The 27,325-nt window shown below is 41.5% G+C and overlaps 1 protein-coding gene across 1 annotated transcript in view; it reads left to right on the forward strand.

Moving 5' to 3' along the window:
* The window catches only part of LOC148508605 (uncharacterized), a 653,608-nt gene that overhangs the window by 572,573 nt on the left and 53,710 nt on the right, over positions 1–27,325 (forward strand). Inside the window, exons 22-23 of the mRNA XM_088444305.1 lie at positions 6,862–7,335; positions 18,662–18,769. Coding sequence (XP_088300431.1) covers positions 6,862–7,335; positions 18,662–18,769 — 582 coding nt within the window. The remainder of the gene's footprint in view (positions 1–6,861; positions 7,336–18,661; positions 18,770–27,325) is intronic.

The raw sequence follows: 27,325 nt of genomic DNA on the forward strand, positions 1-27,325 counted from the left end.
GATGACTGCTGTCGTACTTCATCCTCCTCGCTAAGGACTGTTGGAGGGTCAATTGTTTAGTAAAAGTAGTGGTGTTCCTACTTCCTCTCTGGGATGATGAACGACTCCCAGCAGCAGCAACAGCAGCAGCGGCAGCAGTAGGCGTAGCAATGCAGGATCCTCCGGGGGAATCCCGGATAGGAGAGTCAGTCATGCCAGTGATATGGCCTGCAGGACTACTTCCGATCCTGACTAAGGAGGAAATTGATGAGGAGGGAGTTGACGGTGTGGTTTGCAGGCGCTTGGATACAACAGGACAACGGGATTTAGGTGTCCCTGGACTGCTTACGGTCTGAGCCAAAGTTTCTGAACTTGACAGTAACTTTTTATGAACGCGCTGCAGGTGCCGTATAAGGGAGGATGTTCCTAGGTGGTTGACGTCCCTACCCCTACTTATTTCACCTTTACATATGGCAAGACAGTTGTTGTCCGGATTTGGATAGAAATATTGCCAGACCAAAGAGGTGGAATGTTTGGTCTTCTGCCCAGGCATGACCGTGATGGGCTTTTTCATCCCACGGACAACAACTGTCTCCCCCGGAGCCTGATTTAAACAAACCACATCACCATCAGAATCCTCCTCGCCAACTTCCTCCTCAGCGCCAGCTACACCAGTATCCTCATCCTGTTGTACTTCAACAGTGACATCTTCAATTTGCATATCAGCAAGTGGACTGTGGGTGCTCCTTTCAGCACTTGCAGGGGGCGTGCAAATGGTGGAAAGAGCCACCTCTTCCCGTCCAGTGCTGGGAAGGTCAGGCATCGCAACCACCACCATACTTGGACTCTCCTTGGGGATTTGTGATATCTTCTTAGAAAGCACAGTTCTTCGCTGTGCTTTTGCCAGCTTAACTCTTTTGATTTTTTTAGTGGGAGGAGTGCTTCCATCGTCATGTGAAGCTGAACCACTAGTCATGAACATACTAGGGATCGACCTTAGCCGTTCCTTGCCACTCCGTGTCGTAAATGGCATATTGGCAAGTTTACGTTTCTCTTCAGCTGATTTAAATGTCTTTTTCAAGGTCATTTTCCTGAACTTTGCCATTTGGGATTGTATGTGCCCTCTACTATGACATTGGGCATCGGCCTTGGCAGACGACGTTGATGGCATGTTATCGTCTATGTCATGACTAGTGGCAGCAGCTTCAGCACTAGGAGGAAGTGGTTCTTGATCTTTCTCTATTTTATTTTTATCGGAGAAAGTTTGGTCCTCCATTTATGTTATATCGATTTGATATATACGTGCGGCTAAACACAGAAAATAATTTTTTTTTTGGTTTGGACTGGAGTGTACTTTGTGGGTTACAGCACCCTTTAACGGTCAAGCCAGCCGGCCCTTTACTTATGACACAGGCGCACTCTTGGCACTACTTTGTTGATGCACGTGCGGCTACTGCGCACACAATTCACAAACACAGAAAATAATTTTTTTTTGGTTTGGACTGGAGTGTACTTTCGGGGGTTACAGCACCCTTTAACGGTCAAGCCAGCCGGCCCTTTACTTATGACACAGGCGCACGCTTGGCACTACTTTGTTGATGCACGTGCGGCTACTGCGCACACAATTCACAAACACAGAAAATATATTTTTTTTGGTTTGGACTGGAGTGTACTTTCGGGGGTTACAGCACCCTTTAACGGTCAAGCCAGCCGGCCCTTTACTTATGACACAGGCGCACTCTTCGCACTATTTTGTTGATGCACGTGCGGCTACTGCGCACACAATTCACAAACACAGAAAATAATTTTTTTTTAGGTTTGGACTGGAGTGTACTTTCGGGGGTTACAGCACCCTTAACGGTCAAGCCAGCCGGCCCTTTACTTATGACACAGGCGCACGCTTGGCACTACTTTGTTGATGCACGTGCGGCTACAGCGCACACAATTCACAAACACAGAAAATAATTTTTTTTTGGTTTGGACTGGAGTGTACTTTTGGGGGTTACAGCACCCTTTAACGGTCAAGCCAGCCGGCCCTTTACTTATGACACAGGCGCACGCTTGGCACTACTTTGTTGATGCACGTGCGGCTACTGCGCACACAATTCACAAACACAGAAAATAATTTTTTTTTAGATTTGGACTGGAGTGTACTTTCGGGGGTTACAGCACCCTTAACGGTCAAGCCAGCCAGCCCTTTACTTATGACACAGGCGCACGCTTGGCACTACTTTGTTGATGCACGTGCGGCTACTGCGCACACAATTCACAAACACAGAAAATAATTTTTTTTTAGGTTTGGACTGGAGTGTACTTTCGGGGGTTACAGCACCCTTAACGGTCAAGCCAGCCGGCCCTTTACTTATGACACAGGTGCACGCTTGGCACTACTTTGTTGATGCACGTGCGGCTACTGCGCACACAATTCACAAACACAGAAAATAATTTTTTTTTTGGTTTGGACTGGAGTGTACTTTCGGGGGTTACAGCACCCTTAACGGTCAAGCCAGCCGGCCCTTTACTTATGACACAGGCGCACGTTTGGCACTACTTTGTTGATGCACGTGCGGCTACTGCGCACACAATTCACAAACACAGAAAATAATTTTTTTTTAGGTTTGGACTGGAGTGTACTTTCGGCGGTTACAGCACCCTTAACGGTCAAGCCAGCCGGCCCTTTACTTATGACACAGGCGCACGCTTGGCACTACTTTGTTGATGCACGTGCGGCTACTGCGCACACAATTCACAAACACAGAAAATAATTTTTTTTTGGTTTGGACTGGAGTGTACTTTCGGGGGTTACAGCACCCTTTAACGGTCAAGCCAGCCGGCCCTTTACTTATGACACAGGCGCACGCTTGGCACTACTTTGTTGATGCACGTGCGGCTACTGCGCACACAATTCACAAACACAGAAAATAATTTTTTTTTAAGTTTGGACTGGAGTGTACTTTCGGGGGTTACAGCACCCTTAACGGTCAAGCCAGCCGGCCCTTTACTTATGACACAGGCGCACGCTTGGCACTACTTTGTTGATGCACGTGCGGCTACTGCGCACACAATTCACAAACACAGAAAATAATTTTTTTTTGGTTTGGACTGGAGTGTACTTTTGGGGGTTACAGCACCCTTTAACGGTCAAGCCAGCCGGCCCTTTACTTATGACACAGGCGCACGCTTGGCACTACTTTGTTGATGCACGTGCGGCTACTGCGCACACAATTCACAAACACAGAAAATATTTTTTTTTTAGGTTTGGACTGGAGTGTACTTTCGGGGGTTACAGCACCCTTAACGGTCAAGCCAGCCGGCCCTTTACTTATGACACAGGCGCACGCTTGGCACTACTTTGTTGATGCACGTGCGGCTACTGCGCACACAATTCACAAACACAGAAAATAATTTTTTTTTTGGTTTGGACTGGAGTGTACTTTCGGGGGTTACAGCACCCTTAACAGTCAAGCCAGCCGGCCCTTTACTTATGACACAGGCGCACGCTTGGCACTACTTTGTTGATGCACGTGCGGCTACTGCGCACACAATTCACAAACACAGAAAATAATTTTTTTTTTGGTTTGGACTGGAGTGTACTTTCGGGGGTTACAGCACCCTTAATGGTCAAGCCAGCCGGCCCTTTACTTATGACACAGGCGCACGTTTGGCACTACTTTGTTGATGCACGTGCGGCTACTGCGCACACAATTCACAAACACAGAAAATAATTTTTTTTTTGGTTTGGACTGGAGTGTACTTTGGGGGTTACAGCACCCTTTAACGGTCAAGCCAGCCGGCCCTTTACTTATGACACAGGCGCACGCTTGGCACTACTTTGTTGATGCACGTGCGGCTACTGCGCACACAATTCACAAACACAGAAAATTATTTTTTTTTTGGTTTGGACTGGAGTGTACTTTCGGGGGTTACAGCACCCTTAACGGTCAAGCCAGCCGGCCCTTTACTTATGACACAGGCGCACGCTTGGCACTACTTTATTGATGCACGTGCGGCTACTGCGCACACAATTCACAAACACAGAAAATAATTTTTTTTTTGGTTTGGACTGGAGTGTACTTTCGGGGGTTACAGCACCCTTAACGGTCAAGCCAGCCGGCCCTTTACTTATGACACAGGCGCACGCTTGGCACTACTTTGTTGATGCACGTGCGGCTACTGCGCACACAATTCACAAACACAGAAAATAATTTTTTTTTGGGTTTGGACTGGAGTGTACTTTCGGGGGTTACAGCACCCTTAACGGTCAAGCCAGCCGGCCCTTTACTTATGACACAGGCGCACGCTTGGCACTACTTTGTTGATGCACGTGCAGCTACTGCGCACACAATTCACAAACACAGAAAATTATTTTTTTTTGGTTTGGACTGGAGTGTACTTTCGGGGGTTACAGCACCCTTTAACGGTCGAGCCAGCCGGCCCTTTACTTATGACACAGGCGCACGCTTGGCACTACTTTGTTGATGCACGTGCGGCTACTGCGCACACAATTCACAAACACAGAAAATATATTATTTTTTTAGCACTTGGGGGGAGCACCCCTGATGGACAGAGCACCCCCTGGACAACACTACAGCACTCCATTAGGACTGGGACACTGCACAGGACTTTGGAGTGGACACAGCCCCTATGGAGAACTGACTGCACAACACAGTCCAGCCAGCCCCTATGGACTTTGAAGTAGTGGACACAGCCCCTATTAACAACAGCAGCACAGCACAACACAGCCAGCCCCTATGGACTTTGAAGTAGTGGACAACAGCAGCACTACACTACACTACACTACACAGCCCTAACTCCCACCCTCCCTCTTCACTGTCCACAGCCGAGTGAGAAAATGGCGCCGACGCGGGTACCTTATATAGGATCCAAAACCCGCGAGACTCGGAAGGCGGGATGATGACGTTTTGCCTCGATTTCAGATCCGAGTAAGGCGGGAAAAGTCGAGCCTGACTCGGATCGGACTCGGATCGGGGGGGCTCGGGGGGGTTCGGATTTCAGAAATCCGAACCCGCTCACCCCTAATCTAAACACATAGAGGTTTATTAAGCATTGGATGAATCATTTTAAAAAAGTGTCTAGGAATATGAGTGCATATTGTGCATCTATTCTTGCCACATCTGTAAAAGCCTGGTGGTCTAGATGGTATCCATTGTTTATCTTGGAGATTTATCGGACTGATGGTAGGGATCTTAGTTGTCTTTAAATTACTTGGGGCAAGTATATTCTTTAAGGATTTATTCTTTCTATAGATAATGAGTGGTTTATTGGGCAAAGCTCTCTTAGAATATTATTATGGCTTAATATTTTATAGTTTCTATTAATGATATCTCTTATCTCCTTATGGTGTAAGGTATATTTGCAGATGAATGCCAGATCTCAGATTTCTCTCTTGAGATTGTCTTTCTTTCCAATTAGTTTTGGGTTGAAAGAGATCTGATCTATTCATCTCAAAAACCTCCACCAATGCCTTTTTTAAAATAGGCTTGGGCTTTTCTCTTTATAACAGACTATTCATCAGACAGTGTGCTCTTTAGTGATCATTGACTAGCATGGAATTAGGTCAATATTGCATACTTGTGTAAATTTATGTTATAACATTGTATCACTGTTGGTCTCGATAGATGGGAGCACCTCTGAGCATGATTTGTTAAGTATTTTTGGGAATATTTCTGTCACAACTCTTGGAGGGCAAATGGACACAACCTCTATTAGGGAGTTGGATAGACCAAAGCCTGAGGCGCAGAGTCTAATTTGGAGGCGGTATTCACCAGGGACCCTCGCAAGAAGGTATGGGCTTGGATGCATCCGACACACAGGTCATGGTCCTCAGGATAGGTTCCCTTATACAGGTGCTGTTCAACTCCAGATGAAATGGAGAAGATGTATAGCTTAGTCGACATGCCGGGTCAGAACCAAATGGACTTAGACGGTACCAGGGAGCAGGTGTAAACAGGTCACAGGGAATAGCCGAAGTCAAAACCAGATATCAGATGCAGTACCAGGGGTCAGGCAAAATCAGGGTCACAAAACAAAGCCAAGGTCAGAAACAGGTAACGGAATATCACAGAAACGCTGGAGTCTGGTAAATGAGCCTGATAGTAGTGGTGGTTTTCTGCTCAAAGGAGCCACAGGTTAGAACTGAACTCTAGGAAGCAAAACTTTGCTCAGGCACCAGTGGGAGTTCTCACAGGGGATATGACTCTCCGGCAGGTGCATGATAGGCTGCTGAGGTCAGCTGAGGCAGGAGCACTCTCACTGGAAGAATGCTATCAGCTGACATAGTGCATGATGGTGATGTCACTGCATGGTTCCTGAACAAGGTCAGGAAGAAATCCTGACCTGCAGTGAATGGCAAGGTAAGTCACACAATTTGTGCAGAGTGTGAAAATTTCATGTAGTTTGCATGTAATGGTAGAGGAGCATTTTTCCAACTTGCCCACTGTACAAGATTATGGATGAGCTCCAAAGCACTTGCGGCCACTTCTAGCTAACTCTTGCTATCAATGACAACCCGGGTATCTAGAATCAGATAAGCAATCAATTGGAAAGGCAACTCCTAATATGGAACAAACATAACTGTAAGCAAGAGAGAGATAAATGTTAGCAGGTCAAGAATTCATAAAGTTTCTTTTTCATTATTTTCTAGTAACTGAAATGTCAATCATGGGTGATAATTCAATTAACACAGTATACTGCAATACCTTCAGTGTAATGCATTGTACTGTTGTTGTTGTTTTTATTTTTTTAAGAAATAGTAAAGTTGGAATAATCAGTTAAACTGCATGTTATGCATTATACAGTATGTAAAGGTGGATTGGATTGGAATAATATTTTCCTTTTATTTTTTGTACTTTTCTTCCCTAGCTGCAAGTCCCTGTGAAACTGCAGGATGTGACCCAAATGCTAACTGTGATGATTCTACAGGTTCCGCTGAATGTGTCTGTAATGATGGGTTCATAGGAGATGGCTTCCACTGCTCTGATCCATGCTCAAGTTTCACTGTTTTCAATGACACCTGGAGAAATATAAATGTTGTTCAAGTACCGAAACCTCATTGTGACAAGGATTTGAATGGATGGTATCGCTTTATTGGCAATGGAGGCGATCACATACCAGAATTCTGTGTGCCAAAACACAGTTGTGGTACTGATGCCCCACTGTGGCTGAATGGTTCCCATCCGATGGTTATCGATGGTATAGTAAGTCGCACTGCTTGTGGCCACTGGAGTGATAACTGTTGTAACTGGGAAACAACTATCAAGATTAAAGCTTGTCCTGATGGATATTATGTATATGAACTGGATGGATCTCAAGGTTGTTCTTTAAGCTATTGCACAGGTGAGTACTTTATTCTGGAATATAACATAACAGGCTATACCTACATATTAAAATTTACATATTTAGCAAGCTCTGTTCAGTAAGTCCCAAATACACAAATACATACAGGATGACAAACTTTCTTATCTGCACCCAAAATTAGCCCTTATTACATAAAAATGGTAGAATATGTATACTTATGTGTGATTTTTCTTTTTCATGATTCATCAGACTTTAGTTCTAAGTCTATAACATGCGTTCTACTGTATGCCTAAACAACCATGTAAATACAAGAAATATGTGCCCAGGGGATGGAATTTACTGTGATTCACATATGGAATAATTCCTGATTAGTTCTTATAATATTATATACAATATGGAAGTCCCAAAGTTAAAACGAAACAGATATTATATGTTTTTTTAATATGTCCTCTTCAATTTCAAAAAAAATAGTGAAACAATGCAATAAACTAATGCTTCCAGGAATGAAATTACACCTCTGTTATATACTGAAATGTAGAATGGTGACTATACTTGCAAAGCCAGGGGTGAGATAGGGACACAGTACATTTCAAAAAGTTACTGAAAACACCTCACAACGCACCTTTATGTGAATATGTTTAGTCTTGGGTTCATGTAGTGTAATATGTAATAGGTTTGTTAATTTTCCCCCCTGATATTAATGTACTAGTTTTGTAGTCTCGTCATTTGTTGTGTTGTGAGCAAGGCAACACATGAATAGATTGCAGGTATTTCCAACTGTCACCAGACATGTCCTTGTGTGCATAGCATGGACATGCAGATAAACTATCCAAACAGTGGTTTTTAGCCAAAAGATTGAGTGACTTAGTGGAGAAGATGGGTGACTGGACTGGCCCTTGTTGGCAGTATAATAATATGTATATAAACAATAGGCTTTAATCCACGGCATTTACCTCAGGTATGTGACCACAACATTTAAAAAGAAAAATCATACATATTCTGCACTCACCTAATTACCCTTCAAACTATATTTCATTTAAATTGAGAGAACATTGGTTCTTTACACCTGCTGAACCCTCTAGCATTGCCAATTTGCTCTGGTTTGTTTTTGGCTTGCCTTTAAACAAACTGTGGGTCGTATTTAGGTTGGATCGCATGGCTGTGTTTGCACGCAGCCGGCCGATGTTTGCATTCTGCACATGCCTATGCATCGGGAAGCGATCGCAGTGAGCACGCAGTACAAGCGCATAGTGATTGATATGAAGTGACCGTTTGGGGGGGGAGAGGGAGGGATGGTGGTCGCTGGAAAGCAGGCGTGTCTGTGTGTTTGAATGCCATTATAGGGGCGTGCATAATTAAGCCCCTGCGATTGTATATGCTGGCAGAGGTCTAGATGGCAACAGGAAGTTTAGCAGCTTGTGTGGCAGGGTCAGATCAACCACAATTGTGCATATGGTTCTGATGTTACTCGATATTTACCAATGTTTTCATTACTTGCGGATGCATGTCATGGGAAGTGAGCGGCTTTATAAAGTGGCGGGCGTCTAGGTATAGTGCTGCGGTTGCTGTGCGATTGCAGTTATTAGCATATATTCGAATCAGCTGGGTATGTGCGATCGCAGCCATGCAATCAGTGCTGAATCAGGCCCTGTGTCTTCTTTCTCTCATAATGGATCCCTTTCGCTATCATGTGCTGACAGCATTTGCTGGAGTTGTGCTGTTAACAGAATTATAGGGATATTCAATATGGGAGCGAGAACTCATTTTTTGCGATGTTTTCGCACCTATGACGTCATTAACGCAGGTTTTGCTTTTACACTGTATTCAATTTCAAAGACTTTTCGCAGGTTCTAAAAGTCTTTGAAAAAAAATGGGGATAACTTTTCACCACTGAATAGGTGGCGAAAAAATTTGCAGAATTGGGGTTTAGGGGTGCAGGCTTAAAAAAAATAGCCTGCACCCCTGGGAATGACATTTAAAAGATAACTGTGTCAAAATAAGTAAAAAAAAAAATAGGGACACCCCAAAAAATTATTTTAAAAATTGGGGTGAAAAAAAAAATGTGAAAAAATTGTTTAACAATAGGGAAATAGGTTCAGGGCTATTCTGCAAGTATGCGGCAGGTGTTTTCTAGAATAGATTTATAGCGGCAGGTGCACAAATGCAGAATTTTTAAAAACTTACTTTAGGGACATCAAAATATGCTTGTACCCATTTTCATGTACCCCAAATTTGATGGGACCACTTAAAAAAACGAAAAAAATAACCTAAGTGCTCTTCCGCATCACTTCTTCAATGTCGGGAAAAAAACACCTGCTGCGGCTATTTAAATCCCCGACTTTCATTTACAGGCTAAAACGGGGGTACCCATAGTGATCCCCCATGTTTTTAAGACACAAGCGGAACGTTTCTGCAGCTACCTGGGAAAAAAATGGGTCTCTTTTCCTAAGAGACCCACTGCTGGTGGTGATGCAGATCAGTCAGCAAAAACTAATGACATCTGGTTGGGTCTGAAAGAACTGCCTACAATGAGTGACATGTCTACTGTGACTTTGTCTGATACGGTCACCATTCAGAGTATGGTGATTTACTATTTTGGGTATAGCATACAAATAGGCATGTCACACAATCCATTTCAGTACTGGCAGGAAAAAGAGGCAATTTTAAGTCCCTTACACAAACTGGCTTTGTTGAACTTAAGTTGCCCACCCTCCAGTGTGTACTTTGAAAGAGTTTTCAGCACAGCCAGGAACCTTGTCAGTGATCAGTGTAGGAGATTACTTCCCAGAATGTGGAAATATGATGTTCATTAAAATGAATTACAAATTCCATGAGGAAACCCTTGACCAGCAATTAAGTAAAACAATACAGAAGCGTCTGTAATGGTGGATTCCAGCGGGGACCAATTAATATTGTGTGAAGAAAAGGATGTACTCACTGATGGGGATGATGATGATGATGATGATGATGATGACATCTGATGTAACTTGTAAAGCCAGTTTGTGTATGGGATTATTGCCACCAATGTTCACTGAGCATTGTGAGCTTGTTGTGTTGGGGGTCCAAACAAACCAATCATTTCAGCCACAAGTGGCAGTCCCTGTCACTGAAGTGATTGGTTTGTTAAACTGTGAATGTGCTGATTCATATATACAACATAAGGGTGGGTTGGAAGGCCCAAGGACAATTCCATCTTGCACCTTTTTCCTTTCTATTATGTGCTGTTTGGGGATTTGCTGCCTGACATTTTTAATGTTATGTTTTATGAATATTCAGATATTGTGATGGCCATAGACAGCACCTCCTGCATGCCCCTTTCATTTTTTTTAAAGAAAATTCTGAGCCAACTGCTGCTTGTGTCAACCCGGCGGCACAAGTTGCACAACAGTGACATTCATCCAAGGGTTCTCAGTCCTCAAGGCTGCTACATGGTGCAAAGGCCATATCCCACCAAGAGTTCTCAGCCCTCAAGGCTGCTACATGGCCCAAAGGCCTCACTCCTCACCAGCCCTCAAGCTATAACGGCCACAAGTTGCCAAGAGTTCCTGTCCTCAAGTCTGTTACAGGACTGGTTCCTAATCATAGCTCTGTATTTCACTACTACTCAGACTTGAGGCTGCATCAACTATTAACTATCAATTATCAATTCTTACTTCAGCCATTGGCTGCACCAATTATCAAGAATCAGCTATTCTTATTTCAGCCAGTGGCTGCACCAATTATCCAGTATCAGCTATTCTTACATCAGCCAGTGGCTGCACCAATTATCAAGTATCAGCTATTCTTACTTCAGCCAGTGGCTGCACCAATTATCAAGTATCAACTATTCTTACTTCAGGCAGTGGCTGCGCCATCCATCAACTATCAATTCTTACTTCAGCCAGTGACTGCACCAACTATCAATTATCAATTCTTACTTCAGCCAGTAGCTGCTCCAATTATCAATCATCAATTCCTCCTTCAGTCAGTGACTGTATCAATTATCAACTATCAATTCTTCAATCCTCAAGGGGTACCCCAACCATCATCTTTGCACAGTCCTCAACTCTATTTATCACTCAGTTTTGATTCCACCTAGGAATCATGACAGCCATCTAGCATAGCGCAAATTTGGGCCCTAAACTGGTTGAAATCAATATTGTGAGCTGTGAGGTTGTCAAAATTGACTAAAAACAGAGTGGAAATAAATGTTATTGAGGTTAATAACACTGTAGGAACAATAACAGGCCAATTTTATGTGATTTTAGCTATTTTTATGATTTTATAAGAAAAAGTCCAGATCCAAAACGAAAACCAAAAAACAAAACACGGAAGGCCAATATTGGCAAAACCAATCCAGATCCAAAACCAGGGGAGATCCAGATTCAAAACCAAAACACGGGGGTCGGTGCACATCACTACATACAGTATACAGGTTGAATCTCCCATATCCAAAATGCTTGGGACCAGGGGTATTTTGGATAATGGAATATTCCGTATTTTGGAATAATTACATACCATAATTATATATCTTGGGAATAGGAGCCAAATATACACACAGAATGCATTTAGGTGTTATATACACCTTATACACACAGCCTGTAGGTCATTTTACACAATATTTTCAATAATTTTGAGGCTCAAACAAAGTTTGTGTACAGAAATTAAATTCATTTATGTTTCATATACACCTGATACACACAGCCCGCAGGTAATTTTATACAATATTTTTAATAATTTGTGCCTTAGACAAAGTTTGTGTACATTGAACATTCAAAAATCAAAGGTTTCATTATCTGAGTCATGCCAAAACTATTCCGTATTTCGGAATATTCCGTATTTCGGAATATTTGGATATGGGAGACTCAACCTGTATACTGTATACACTTAGAAATTATTCACAATCAATAAGATAAAAGTCATATAGGAGAGAATCCTCCTATATGCATTTGATGTATTGGTGTGACACCATAGTGTTGAATAACATGTTCTTATTACAACACACAACAAGAAAGCACCATCAGTTAATTAATATACATATGACAGAAGTACTTGTTACAATTAAGGTGTGCTTTTACTTTGTGCTAATACCAGACTTATAGATCATTGCCAAAAATCTGATACTATGATATCTTTCCATAGAGGAGACTGACAATTAACTATGCTATGAAAAATATATTTGGACAAACTTGCTATTTGTGTTAGAGAGTGACTTTTTTGGATTCATGTTCATTTGCAACTATAGCAGCTATGTTTTAAGCAAGTTCGTTCGCACGCGAGATGGTGCTTTCTTGTTATGTGTTGAACCAATATACTATTCGTTGATTAGGCAATATACTTAATTATCTGAATAAAAATTTGTCTAATAAGAATGTGTTATTCAACCCTATGGTGTCACTCCAAGACATCAAATGCACATAGGAGGATTTTTTCCTATATGACTTTTATCTTACTGTTTGTGAATAATTTCTATGTGAATATATACTGTACTGTATGTCCAATCTTATTTTAGAGTACATTATTAAAAGGTACTTTTTAATACCTTAATAATACAAATAAGCAGTGCCCACAAAAAAGAGTTTTCTTTTCGAGCACTAACGAGCACTGTGACAGCCTCTTTGGCTCTTTCTCCGGGATGAAGGTGAGCAGGTCGTAGTACCATGACTTTGGCTTCCGGACTTCATCCGCCCCTTCTCCCGAACATTGAGATTCTACATATCTCTTGTGCTCCTTCATGATTACAATTCTTGAATTCTGAATTTTCGCCGATTAAGCTAGGTTTATTTCATTATATCCGAGCTTTGTATTCATATGGTTTATGTATAATTTAACCATTTATTGTATTTATATAAGATTACCTCATAATTTTATGTTAATATAACAAAAGTTACATTTTAAATGGTTTTGTAATTTGAAACCTTATCAAAGTGTATCCCAGTAAAGAGCCTTTCTTTTCTTTTTGTGTTTACATATGTTGGAAAGCCATTCTGGATACCAGAATGGGGAACAGACCAACAAGGAGCAAACCATCTTTGAAAGATATTCTAGCTACCATAATGAGGCACAAAACACATGAGATTAGCCATTCCGATTGGGCATAGGTCACTTTAAATAGCTGGAAATGGTGCCGGAACTGGGTGCAGGCCACCTCATATTACCAGAATGGGGTTCAGACAACCTAAGATAGCTATTCCAGATGCCAATGAGGCTTAAACCACCTAAAATAGCAGATCAGGGTGCCATAAAGAGGTTCAGTTAACCTTAGATAGCCATTTTTGTGCCGGAAAGGGGTGCAGGTCACCTTAGATAACAGTTGCGTATGCCAGAACAGGATGCAGGTCACCTTTGCTTGAACGGGTGCCGGAACTGGGTCCAGACCATCTTAGATGGCCATTCTGTAAAATGGAATGGGGCCCATGTTAGAGAGCCATTCTGAGTACAATTCTGGGTGCTAAAATGGGGCACAGGTCACCTTAGCCAGCCATTCATGGTGTTGAAATGCAGAGCAGGCCATATTAGATAGTTAGCACGGATGCCAAAATGGGGCACAGACCACCTAAGATAACCATTCAGGGTGCCTAAATGAGGCACAAGTAATCTTAGCCAGCCATTCAGGGCACTGGAATGCATAGCAGGCCATCTTAGATCGCTGTTACAGATGCCAGAACAGGGTGCAGACAACCTAAGATAGCCATTCCAGATGCCAATGGGGCATAAACCACCTAAGATAGCAGATCTGGGTACCATAATGGGGCTTAGATAGCCTTAGATAGCTATTTTTGGTGCCAGAATGGGGTGCAGGTCACCTTAGATAGCATTCCCGGGTGCCAGAATGGAGCACAAGTCACCTTAGTTGGAACAGGTGCTGGAACTGGGTCCAGGCCATCTTAGATGGCCATTCTGGAAAATGGAATGTGGAGCTGACCATGTTAGAGAGCCTTTCTGGGTACCAGAACTTGGTGCAGACCACCTAAGATAGCCATTCCGGGTGCCAAATTGGGGCACAGGTCACCTTAGCTAGTCATTCATGGTGCTGGAATGCAGAGCATGCCATCTTAGATAGCTGTTATGGATGCAAAAACGGGGTGCAGGCCACCTAAGATAACCATTACGGGTACCAGAACAGGGCATAGACCACCTAAAATATCCATTATGGGTGACGGAATGGTGTACACCTAAGATAGCCATTCCAGCTGGTGCCAGAACAAGGAACAAGCCATCTTAGAAAGCTGTACTGGTTGCTGGAATGGGGAGCAGGACACCTAAGATAGCCATTGCAGGTGCTAGAATATAGAGCAGGCCACCTAATATAGCCATTCTGGGTGCAGGAACGGTGTGCAGGTCACCTTAAGTAGCTGGAATAGGTGCCAGAACATAGAGCTAAGCACCTAAAATAGCCATTCCGAGTACCGTAATGGAGCGCAGACCATATAAGATACCCATTCCAGGTGCTGAAATAGGGTGCAGGTCTGAAATAGCTCTGAAATATGAAGTTGAGCAGAAGGTCCAGCTTGACTCAGATACTTCATCTAACTGGGTCATTAAATTGCAGGAGCAAGTGGAGCAGAACAAAATGGAGTTATTAAGATACAAAAGAGAAAAACTTCTGAAAGTACAACAAGATTACATACAACACAAAGAGCCGTATTCAATTTGAGCCGAGCCGCGTTAAGTTAAAGTGGCCTGGACTTAATGCCGACTTTGCCTGTTTTGTAGGCGTTAAAGTATCACACGCGTGCACGCTTTACACCATATTCAATTTCAAAGTACGTGTAAACGGCACCCGGTGATACTGTAACAAGCGGAAAGTACTGTCATTTTGGGGAAATCAGCCTGTCACCCCCAAATGATGCTCTGACATGGGGGTTCACTATGGTACCCTCCGATTTGGCTTGCTGAAGATATTTAGTGTTTTTAAATGGGCTCAATAGCTGCTAAATAGTGCTTTTCTATATCTGATGCAGAATAGCATTTAGGAGTATTTTTTCCAGAAAAAAACTTATCCCAGCAAATTTGGGGTACTTGAAAATGGGGGTCAGCATATTTAATGTTGAAAAAGTGAAGTTGAAAAAATTGTGAAAAATCCACCTGCCGCAAACACCTGCAATAAAAAAAAAACTTGGTGCATACTTGGGGACCCCCCCAGAGTCAAGTTCAATAGTTTTTAACTTTGTACCCCAACATTTTTTTTTTCGTCCCCTTTTTCAAAGTACATTTTTGGGGTGACCTTAATTTTTTTTTTTATTTTTTTGACACAGATTACCTTTGGGGGACTGTCTGAAGGCTAATTGGGGGTTCCCAAAATGTTGCACCCCAAGACCCCAATTCTGCGCTTTTTTCCGCCTGCCATTCATAGGCAATACTTTACCGCCTATTACATTGCATTGACTTAACGCATAGCGGAAAGACTTTCAAATTGAATATGGGGTAAAACCAAAACAGGCGATAATGACGTCATCGGCGGTAACTTAACTCGGATCCGGACTTAATGCTTCAAATTGAATACGGGCCAAAGTATATTCGTGGTTGGATAATTCCTCTACCAGTGGAGTTAGGAATCGTGTTCCTTATTTCAGGAGACGTAAACCAAGTGTGAGGTTCTCCAGTATGTCCGCGAGGGGTAAGCACCCGGGCTGGGTTGGCAGTTAGGAAAGAAAGATATATACCAGATGTGGGGACCAGATGAGGAGGCAAGTGTTGAAACAAATTCCAGAACGGGAAAAATAACTAAACTTTAATCTATCTTCAAGTCCACTATCCACAGTTGAGATGAATGTATTGAGTAAAGGTTTAACATATATTCCTACCAACAAACCTAACGCATTCAAATGGAAGTTGGACATGTATAAACTCAATAGAACCCTAAAATTAAAGGAACACTTTGATAAACATCTCTCCCAGGAAAAAGAAGTAGTAGTATCTACTAGAGTACAGGGTATTGGAAACATCAGCCTATAATATAATCATTCGATATATCATCATTTAACAAAAGAAGAACATTTAGCCATTAAGTCCTTAGGAAATAGACAAGACATTATCATCACGAACCAAAAGGGGTTCTATTGTGGTGCAGAATACATCAGACTATGTGGTTGAATGTGATTGTCTATTAAGTGATGTTGATAATAACTGTGTGTTCAATTAAAACCCAACACAGAGCTATAAACAAGAATTACAGGGTTTGCTACAGGAGGCAGTATTGTTAGATATTATTTTGGTTGATATCTTTAATAAATTGTTCAATGAGTATCCTGTTGTACCCCTGTTTTACACAATTCCCAAAATACATAAGGATGCACAGAGGCTCCCAGGTAGACCAATTATTTTGGCACAGGAGTCTCTGTGTAAACCGGTCACCATTTATTTGGATACTTTCCTGCAGCCATGTGTGCAGCATACTTTTACATATTTAAAAGATTCCAACATGTTGTTGAGAAAACTGGTGGAGATCAATGTGGTTCCAGATGACATATTGATGCAACCATGGATGTGTCCAGCCTGTATACTTGCATACCCCATGTGGCAGGTGTACAGGCTGTGAGACATCTGATTACAGGTAAAATACAATATACAGGTCCAAATATTTTTTTTTTCCTGTCACTTTTGGAATTTACTTTGTCTCATAATTACTTCATTTTCAATGGCAGATTTTTTAGGCAAAAGACAGGTTGTGCTATGGGTTTGGCGGTGGCACCATTGTTTGCCAATGCATATATGTGGGAAATTGAGCGCATTTTTTTTTAAAACAAAAATGTGGGAAAACTATCAAATTAACCATGAATTGTGACAAAGTTGAGATCTGTTTTTTGTATATATTTATCAGGGTACATTTAGGAACAATATATACCAGTCTTTACACTAAACCAACTGATCATAACACATTGTTACGTCATGACAGCTTCCACCCTACTGCCACCATTAAGAGATTACCATATTCTCAATTCCTACGGGTGTGTAGGGTCACAAGCGAGAAACAGGAAACACAAAGATAATTGTATCTTATGTTGAATAAATTCATAGCCAGATGTTATCCGATTAAAGAATTTAAGACAGCCAAGTGTAAGGCCCTGTCTAAGGACAGAAAGGTACTCCTTGAGTCTGTGACGGAGCAAAAATTGGAAAAAACTATACTGTGGGTTAATGAATTTAACACTAAAAGCAAATATTCCAGCAAAAAGGCTAAACAATTATAGTCCATTGTTTCTTCTGACCCAGATTTGGTTTCAATGCATAACACCAGAATAATGCCAAGCTACACATGTAGCAGGAACATAACATTTATAGTGACGAAGACAGACATCTCTGGGTTCAGGAAAACTCCTACACATTTCTTAAGCCATAAGAACGACTGTTTTAAATGTTTAGGTTGCACAATGTGCGATTATATGGCAATTGGTGATACAGTGGTGCATCCACATTTTGGGAGAAAATATAGGATTAAGTGGCCCCTATCTTGTAGTTTGAAATTTGTAGTCTACATTATTATATGCCCTTGTAGGCTATATTATGTTTTTAAAACTGAGTGCCAGTTTAAAGTAAGGATGGCACAGCATAGATCAGCTATCCACTTAGCCTTAGAGACGGGGGTAGGAGAACAACCGGTAGCAAAACATTTTGCAGAATTCAAGCATAACATGGCGACATTAAAATAAAAATTATAGATCAAGTACCTGAATTGATTTGAGGGGGTAACAAGCACATAAACTTCTACAATTAGAATCACGTTGGATTTTCTGCTTAGAGCAGTGGTGTTAAACTCGTGCCCTCCAACTGCAGTGGAACTACACATCCAAGCATGCAGTGCTACAGTTTTGCTATTAGGGCATGCTAAAACATGTGATAGGACATGCTGGGATATGTAGTCCCACAAAAGCTAAAGGGCTCGAGTTTGACATAACCAGCTTAGACACTGTCAACCCCAGAGGGTTAAATGATTCTCTAGGATTATTACATTTTATTTATTCAAACTAACTTGAGATAATATTTTATATAAATTTTAAATTATGGTTGTTGTGACATTCTATGATGTTCAGATGTATTTTGTAATAGGAGATGTCATGTTGGCTGGGCAGTCTTTTTATATACAATAATCTTTGAATTTAATATTTTATCACATAAGGTATTTTTTCATATATATCTAATATTTTATGTTGCATACATATTTGAGATATATATTATGGATTGATATTTTATCATTAAGGATCATATGATACACTTTATGTACTTATGTGCACAATGCCTGAGAACTTTTTCTCACATTATCATGTGACATGAGTGTACACATGTCTTAAACAGTTTTTAGTCACTCTATTAATGTTGTTTATATTTCTAGTGGTTTTTAACTATTAGCAGTAACACTGCCTTGTTTATTATGCTTCCATGGTAGCGCGGCCGGGAACCACGACAACACATCCGGTTTTGCAAACAAGCATTTCCAGAACTACACGGACCAGCAGCGTGTCCAGAAAGCACACAGATGGAGGGATCACGACTGGTAAGTGCACCTATTTAATGTTTTCACTGTATTCATGATTGTTTACTGTCCTGAAGAAGGGGAGCACGTCCCCTAAATGTCGATTTATGCAGTAAAGTTTTTACTGTTATTTAAACTGATTTGACAAGTCTCAGAGTGCCACCTTCTTTTTGTGCGCCGACCCACGGGTTTTGCTTTTGGATCTGGTTATCCCCTGGTTTGGGATCTGGATTGATTTTGCCAAAACCTCACCTCTCTGTTTTGTTTTCTGGTTTTGGTTTTTGATCTGGATTTTTTCTTAAAATATAATTAAAACATCTAAAATCACATAAAATGTGCCTGTTTTTGTTCCTACAGTATTATTAACCTCAATAACATTTTTTTCCAGTCATTTCCAATCAATTTTGACCATCCCACAATAATATATTTTTCATCTAGTTAAGGCCAAAAGTTTGCATTCAGCTAGCTGGCTGACTAAGCTAAAAGTCACAGTGGGTGGCACTAACATGTGGCAGTTCAGCTTCCAAGTTCCAAAATGGATACAGGGGTAAATTTACTAAGATCCTTGTTTATCCCGATTTGCATTTTTGGGTGATAATATCACTTTTTTTGCAAATCGGGAATTTACTATCATTAAAGTCGGGTGATTTGTGTCAGTATTGGTGTTTAGATCTTGTGATTTAATGCCTCTAATTCGACTGTTTTGTGCACTAGAAATTATATCACCATCAGCTCTGTTCGGAAGTACTTTTCACTAATTTATGCCTAAATTGGGAATTTACCATTATTCGTTTTGCTCAATTCGGCCATTTTCTACTCAAATTGGGGACTCAATAGTAGTTTTAAATGCACCACCTCCAGAGCTGCAATTTGCCACCATCCAACATACACATTGTGTATGTTTATGAATGGCTAGTGTGTTAAAATAGGGTTAATCTTTTTTTTTTAAATTACGTGAGGTCCACCCCTAAAAGACTAACCAGCCCCGGACTTGCCAGCCAGTCCTGGTTCTTAAAAATTCCTGGTAAAAATGTGTAGGGTTCCACTAAAGTTTAAGAACCAGCACCAGGCAGCAGGGACAGACCTGGTTTTAAATATAGGGAGAAAAAAAATTGCGGAAAGTTCCCCCTATTTTTAAAACCAGCTCTGGGCCCTTTCTAGTGGGGGACTGATGCCACAGTCTAGGGTGCCCTTTCACCGGGCCCCCAAACTGAAGCATTAACTCTGACCGCTAGTCAGCCTAGGCCAGGGATCCCTGGGGAGTTGGGGACCCCAAACAAAGGGATCACCCTCTGCAGGGCACCCCTGGCCTAGGCTGATAGCCCAGGGCTATAACCACCACCCCTGTGCGGTGGGTAGCGGGTTGATAGTGTAGGTGTGGTGTAAAAAATAGAAGTTAACATATTGTCTTTACAGTAGAACTGCAGGTGCCAGCAAGCCTTCCCAGCATGTTGTTACTTGGAGAACCACAATACCAGCATGTGGGACATTAAGGGCCCATTGGTACCTGTAGTTCAACTATAAAGAAATGTCTAAAACAACACAACACACACACACTCCGTATAAGTACACTTTTATTACATCCATACACACTCACACATACTCACGTACATTACCTGGCCTGGTTCCCTTCTCCAAGTAGGCATCCAAGTTCTTCTTAAAACAAAAAGCACAATTTCCCGAACCACGCAATAGGTAATAAACAGGATGGTTGTTACCTCCTGAATGAAGAGCTGAGGCGCGGATCCTGCCTTTGTAGAGCCGTATCTGAGCATTCATCGCCTGAGAGATGTGACTACCCGCCTCTCTCATCCAATGAACGGCACCTCCATTGAAGTCAATAGAGAGCCGCAGGTTACTAAAGTTTAATCTGCGGTTCCCACCATTGACTAAAATGGAGCGAGACATTAATTGGCTGAGAGATGGGGGATGACCTCTCTCAGCCAATGAACACTTAGCTGTGGGTTTTCCATGGTGAAATGCCGCCGCTAAGCTCAGTACTTCCGCTGAGCTCTCATTCCGGAAGCACCATTCCATAGAAAGGTATAACTTCGGACCGAAGAGGACAGAACCTCGTATGGGAGATGGGGAGTATGTTTTTTTTCACAGGTCCCCTATGGATACTCTAGCGGACAAGTGGACCGATGCTACAGGGATACATAGGTGAGTATATGTACATGTGTGTGTACATATGTGTCTGTATGTGTGAGTGCATGTATGTTTAATAAACTTATACTGTGTACAGTGTGTGTCGTGTGTTTATTTAAACATTTCTTTATAGGTGAACTACAGGTACCAATGGGCCCTAAATGCCCTGCATGCTGGTAATTGTGGTTCTCCAAGTACCAGCATGTGGGGCAGGCTTGCTGGGACCTGCAGTTCTACTAGTAAAGACAATGTTTAAACCTACTGTATTTATTTTTACACAACACATACACTATCAACCCACCACCAACTGCCACTATCAGCCTGAGCCTGGGGTGACCCCATTACTGGGTGGTCCCCAGCTCTCCATGGATCACCGGCCTGGGCTGACTAGCAGTCAGGGCTGATGATGTGGCTAGGGGGCCCAGTGAAAGGGCACCCCTGGCTGTGCATCTGCCCCATGCTAGAAAAAGTTTGGTGCTGGTTCTGGAAGATACAGTGGAAATCTACAAATGTTTTTCCCCTGTATTTCCAGAACCAGGACCGGATCAGAGCCCAGTGCTGGTTGTGCAGAATATGGGGGACTCCTACATCGTTTGTCCCCCGTATTTTGGCAATCAAAGCTGGTTCTGACTAGCCTGGTGCTGGTTGTGCTTAACGGGTGACCCGCTACATCATTTGTCCCCTATATTTAAGCACACCCAGCACTTGGTCACTAAATGCCCGGGGCTGGTTGCTCTTTTTATCTTTTTTTTTTTTTTTTACCACGGCAGCACAGACGGGTCTCACTGACCCATCTGTGCTCTGTGTCAATCACACAGATGTATGTAGCACGGATCTCCCGGGTCCATGCTACATGCATCTGTCAGATCGTACACGATCTAATGATTATGCATTCATTAGATTCTGAATGAATAACGCTGATTGGCTGAGAGACGTGACAGATGGCTCTGTCAGCCAATAAGTGCTTTGCCCATTGAAGGCAAAGGGATTTTTAAAAATGGCCACTCGAGGCAAAACCTCAAGGTCCGACAGAGAATCGCAAGGTTTTGCTTTGATTAGGGATCCTGGGCAGGAGGAGAGATCCAAGGGGCACCTCGGATCGCCACAGATCCCCAAAAATTGGCTGGGTCCGCTTCTCAGGGAACCGGACCCGCTCATCTCTAATATGTATATACATTATATATGCTGCATATATATATATATATATATATATATATATATATATCAACTCTAATATGTACATACATTATATATACTGCATACATATATATATATATATATATATATACAGTAGGTATGTATATATATATATATATATATATATATATATACATATGTATATACATACGTATATACATATGTATATACATACATATATACATATATATATATATATATATATATATATATATATATATGATGTATAGGGAACCAGCGCCAACTCAGATTGAATATAGATAAACATGAAGGGTGCTAATAATAAGTGAAACCGTATATAAAAATAGTGCTTTCTCCTCATAAATAAAGGGTGTCAGCTGAACCAAATGTAATGGAGCATTGGGCATGCACCTTAATAAAGGTATGTGTAAGTTTAGGGAAGCTGCCTCTTGCCTAAATTAACTATTAAGATAAGCACCTGATGATTTATTGTGTATTTTGGAACTACTGTTTTAGTCTTTTTAGAGAGTTTTCAGAACATTTTTAAAATTATTATCGATTATTCTATGCCTATATCAACTTATATGTTTTAGCTTATATTTATTCAGAAGGCGGCATTTATTATTATTATTATTATTATTATTATTATTATTATTATTATTATTATTATTATTATTATTATTATTATTATTATTATCCTTTATTTATATGACCCCACAAGTGTTCCGCAGCGCCTTACATAGTACATAGAACTAATAGGTGAACAAGAAACAAGTAACTTACAGTACATTACAGTGCAGGACAAGGACACAACTTATATACATTGCTGAAATAGTGATTAAAGCACTCACAATAAGCTGCCAGGAGTTGGCAGTCCCGTGTTAGGTGCCCTAATGGGGAGTAGAGAGTAGAAAAAAATTTAAAGAGAAGCACATGAGGGAAGAGGTCCCTGCTCGTGAGAGCTTACATTCTAAGGGGAGGGGCAGACAGACAGACGTGACACAGAATGGGAAGATAGGAAGGAAAGAGCATGAGGTGGCTTAGGATGAGTGCTGAAAGGCCTTGATGAAGTAGTGGGTCTTGAGAGCCCGTTTGAAGATTTGTAGAGAGGTGGAGAGTCTGATAGGGAGAGGGAGAGCATTCCAAAGGTAGGGAGCAGCATTGGCAAAATCTCGGATGCGGGAGTGGGAGGAAGTAATCAGTTGGCAAGAGAGGCGGCATGCGTTAGTTGAGCGAAGTGGATGGGAAGGAGTGTGAATGGAGAGAAGGTCAGAAATGTATGCGGGAGAGGATTTGGTGAGGGCTTTGTAGGCAAATGTAAGAACCTTGAATTGGCATCTGAAGGGGAAGGGGAGCCAGTGTAGGGCTTGAAGGAGAGGGGAATCAGATGTAGAACGTCTTGAGAGGAAGATGAGCCAAGCAGCAGCATTGAGAACGGACTGTAGTGGAGAGAGGTGAGAGACTGGGAGGCCAGCTAGGAGAAGGTTACAGTAGTCCAATCTGAATATGATCAGTGAGTGGATGAGGGTTTTAGTGGCATCCTGGGTGAGGAAGGGTCTAATCCTGGAGATATTTTTTAGGTGAAAACGGCAGGACTGCGAGAGGTGCTGAATGTGTGGTTTAAAGGAGAGGGAGGAGTCTAAGATAACTCCAAGATAGCGCACTTTGGGGCTAGAGGAGATAGTTGTGCCATCAATAGATAATGAAATTGTGGAAAGTGATGTAGTGGAAGAGGGTGGGAAGATTATCAGCTCAGTATAAGACATGTTAAGTTTAAGAAAGTGCTGGGACATCCACGAAGAGACAGCAGAGAGACAGTTGGAGATACGGGTAAGGAGCGAGGGGGAGAGCTCAGGGGTGGAAAGGTAAATTAGGGTATCATCTGCATAGAGATGATATTGGAGGTCAAAGGAGTTAATGAGTTCACCTAAAGAGGATGTATATAGGGAGAAAAGGAGAGGCCCAAGAACAGAACCTTGTGGAACTCCTACTGTTAGTGGAAGTGGAGGGGAAGAGGAGTCATGAGAGGACACAGCGAAGGAACGATCAGATAGGTAAGAGGAAAGCCAGGAGAGGGCAGTGCCACGTAAACTGAGAGAGTAAAGGATTTGCAGGAGGAGAGGGTGGTCTACAGTGTCAAATGCAGCAGAGAGGTCAAGGAGAATGAGCAGAGAGTAGTGGCCCTTGGATTTGGCGGCAAGGAGGTCATTGCTGACTTTCGTGAGGGCAGTTTCAGAGGAGTGGAGAGATCAGAAGCCAGATTGAAATGAGTCAAGGAGGGAGTGGGAGGAAAGAAAGGTGGTAAGGCAGTTGTAGACAATACGCTCAAGGAGTTTGGAAGCAAAAGGGAGAAGAGAGATGGGTCGATAGTTGGAAAGTATGTTTGGATCAAGGGTAGGTTTTTTAAGAATGGGGGAGACAAGAGCATGTTTGAATGCAGAAGGGACAGTGCCAGATGATAGGGAGAGATTAAAGAGGTGAGCCAGATGGGAACAGGCAGAAGGAGACAGGTGGGAGAGGAGACGGGAAGGGATAGGGTCAAGAGGGGAGGTGGAAGGAGGGGAGGACCGGATGAGGGCCAAGACTTCCTCTCCAGAAGCAGGGGAGAAGGATGTCAGAGTTGGTGAGACAGAAGGGGAAGGGTGGTAAGGGCAAGGAGGGGGAGGAGTGCTGAGGGTCTGATGGGACCTGCCCCCATCGCGCCCGATGGAGCTAATAATTTCTTGCTCCTGTCAGACATGATCAGCTTCCAGTGCTACATTTCAGCTCGCAGCCCCTGGGGGATGAGAGCTGAAATGTGCGAAAAGTGACATGTTTGGGCGCCCAAACATCACTTTTCATGATCGCACCCAGCACTTTGGTCGGGTTTAGCTGCTTTATTCGGGTAAACCCGACCACTTTGGGCGCGATCAGCACGAAAATCTGGAACAATTGCATAGCGGCCCGCGATCTTCTGTCACTTTAGACGGGAGATGCGGGCCGCGAAAACAATTGAATTCCGACCCAGTGTGTATAAGGGACATTTGTAGTATTTATGACATTTATAATATTTATAGCATGTTGCACTACATTGTATGCATCCTTTGCACAGGGGACTATTCAGACTGAGGGGGTTATTGGTAAAGCCCATTTGAGCACGTGGAGGCTCATTATTGTTTACTATTTGGTATATGTTTTTTGTCTTATTGAATACAATTACGTTTAACTTTATATATTGTATATTGGTTTTGCACAACACTTTTTTGTGGCATATATACATATAGTGCACAATATTTCTTTGCGCATATGATCTTATTTTATCATAAATTTAACATGAGTACATCAGTCGCTAAGCCCCTATACATTTACACACGCACACACATATATATATATATATATATATATATATATATATGTAAGGTCAGTGCGCAGATTTTGATGAATAACCCAAAGACACCTGTCTGAATTCCATTTGCACAACAGGTGAAAGTCTGTTTAGCCAGTATATAGCAACATACTGTAATGTCCCATACACGTATCACAGCACTGGCCACCATAGTATTGTAGCCTGGCATCTTCCCGTAATCACCAAAATCCAGTAGGGAAGTATCTAAAAACAAAACAGAAGATGCAGGGGCGCCACATCATGCATCAACAAGTTAAAATTTATTAGCAAGTAAAAACAAGCAGAGCGTGCGTACCACAACAAGCAGTTAACCACCGCCGAGTTTGACAGCAGAGTAATGGAATGGTGCTTCTGGCCTGTGTCCTGAACATCTCCAGGACCACTTCACCAGAGCACTAACCACAGAAAGACAGATCACCAGGCCATGCCCATATGACTTTCATCACTAGGACTTCATCAGGAGGCTGGCTGGTGATCTGTTGAGGGCAGTAAAATAGAACTCGTGAACCAATAAAAAATATGCAGCACAGCATTATCTTATTACATTAAATTAATTCATGGAATTCTTCATTTATACATATAATCACATATAAAAACCTATACACGCATATAAAAATGCATATTAACGCATACAAATACAAAAATACTGATACAATGTCCGAATTATATAATCCATACAATATAATATGAACATAATATTTGGAATAGTAATAAAATTAAAATGAAAAAAGACATATTATGCGGGACACTTTTAGAAGATTAGATGATATGCATAATACACTGGGTATAAAAAAAACATAGAATCATCTATTCCAGGGATTTCTTCTCATATTATTAGTCTATCTAAAACATAGCAACATAAATTGCTACAATAAAAATGGGTCCAATAAAAATAGGTACAATAAAAAACATAATACATTGATACAATTTACAACAGAGTCAAATCATATAGTAACAAAAACATACCTCTTAACCTTGGACAAAAGGGATATTAACTCGTTGAATCTTTAAAAGAAGAAATATTAGCTTTTTAAAAATGGAGCAATTTCAAACCCCACATTATTTCTAATATTGCGCAAATGTTCTAAAATGTAAATTTTTAATAACCTCTTTGACTTCCCAACATACATTTTTCCACATCCACAAATCAATAAGTAAAACACAAAAGTGTTTGATTAACCCCTTAATTTTAAATTCTTTTTCATGAATACTTTTAAAGGTATTTTTCCCTTTTAAACCGTTTGGACAAACTTTACAGTTTCCACATGTAGAAAATCCCTATATTGCAGTTGTTCTCAAACTCGGTCCTCAGGACCCCACACAGTTCACGTTTTTCAGGTCACCCAGCAGGTGCACAGGTGTATTCATTACTCACTGACACATTTTAAAAGATCCACAGGTGGAGCTAATTATTTCACTTGTGATTCTGTGAGGAGACATGGAAAACATGGAAAACATGCACTGTTGGGGGTCCTGAGGACCGAGTTTGAGAACCTGTGCTCTATTGGATTAAAAAAATGATTCTTATTAGAATAGTCTGTACTTGGCAATAGACTTGGAGATAAAAATTATTTTACATTTCTAGCCCTTTTAAAAAGTATCTCTGGTCTATTTAGTATATGGGTGGACAGGATTGGATCCATTTTAATAATATACCAGTACATCTATAGAATATTTTTTACTTCTTGATGTGAATTGTTATGCTGAGTGATAAAAGCACAGTTAGAAAAACCACTACCACGATGTGGCGCCCCCACATTCTTCTGTTTTTTTTATTTTATATATATATATATATATATATATATATATATATATGTATAAATATATACACATGTATATACACAAACACACACATATATATATATATATATATATATATATATATG

Source organism: Taudactylus pleione, unplaced genomic scaffold (assembly GCF_031769625.1).
Source record: "Taudactylus pleione unplaced genomic scaffold, aTauple2 ptg000353l, whole genome shotgun sequence".
NCBI classification, from domain to species: domain Eukaryota; kingdom Metazoa; phylum Chordata; class Amphibia; order Anura; family Myobatrachidae; genus Taudactylus; species Taudactylus pleione.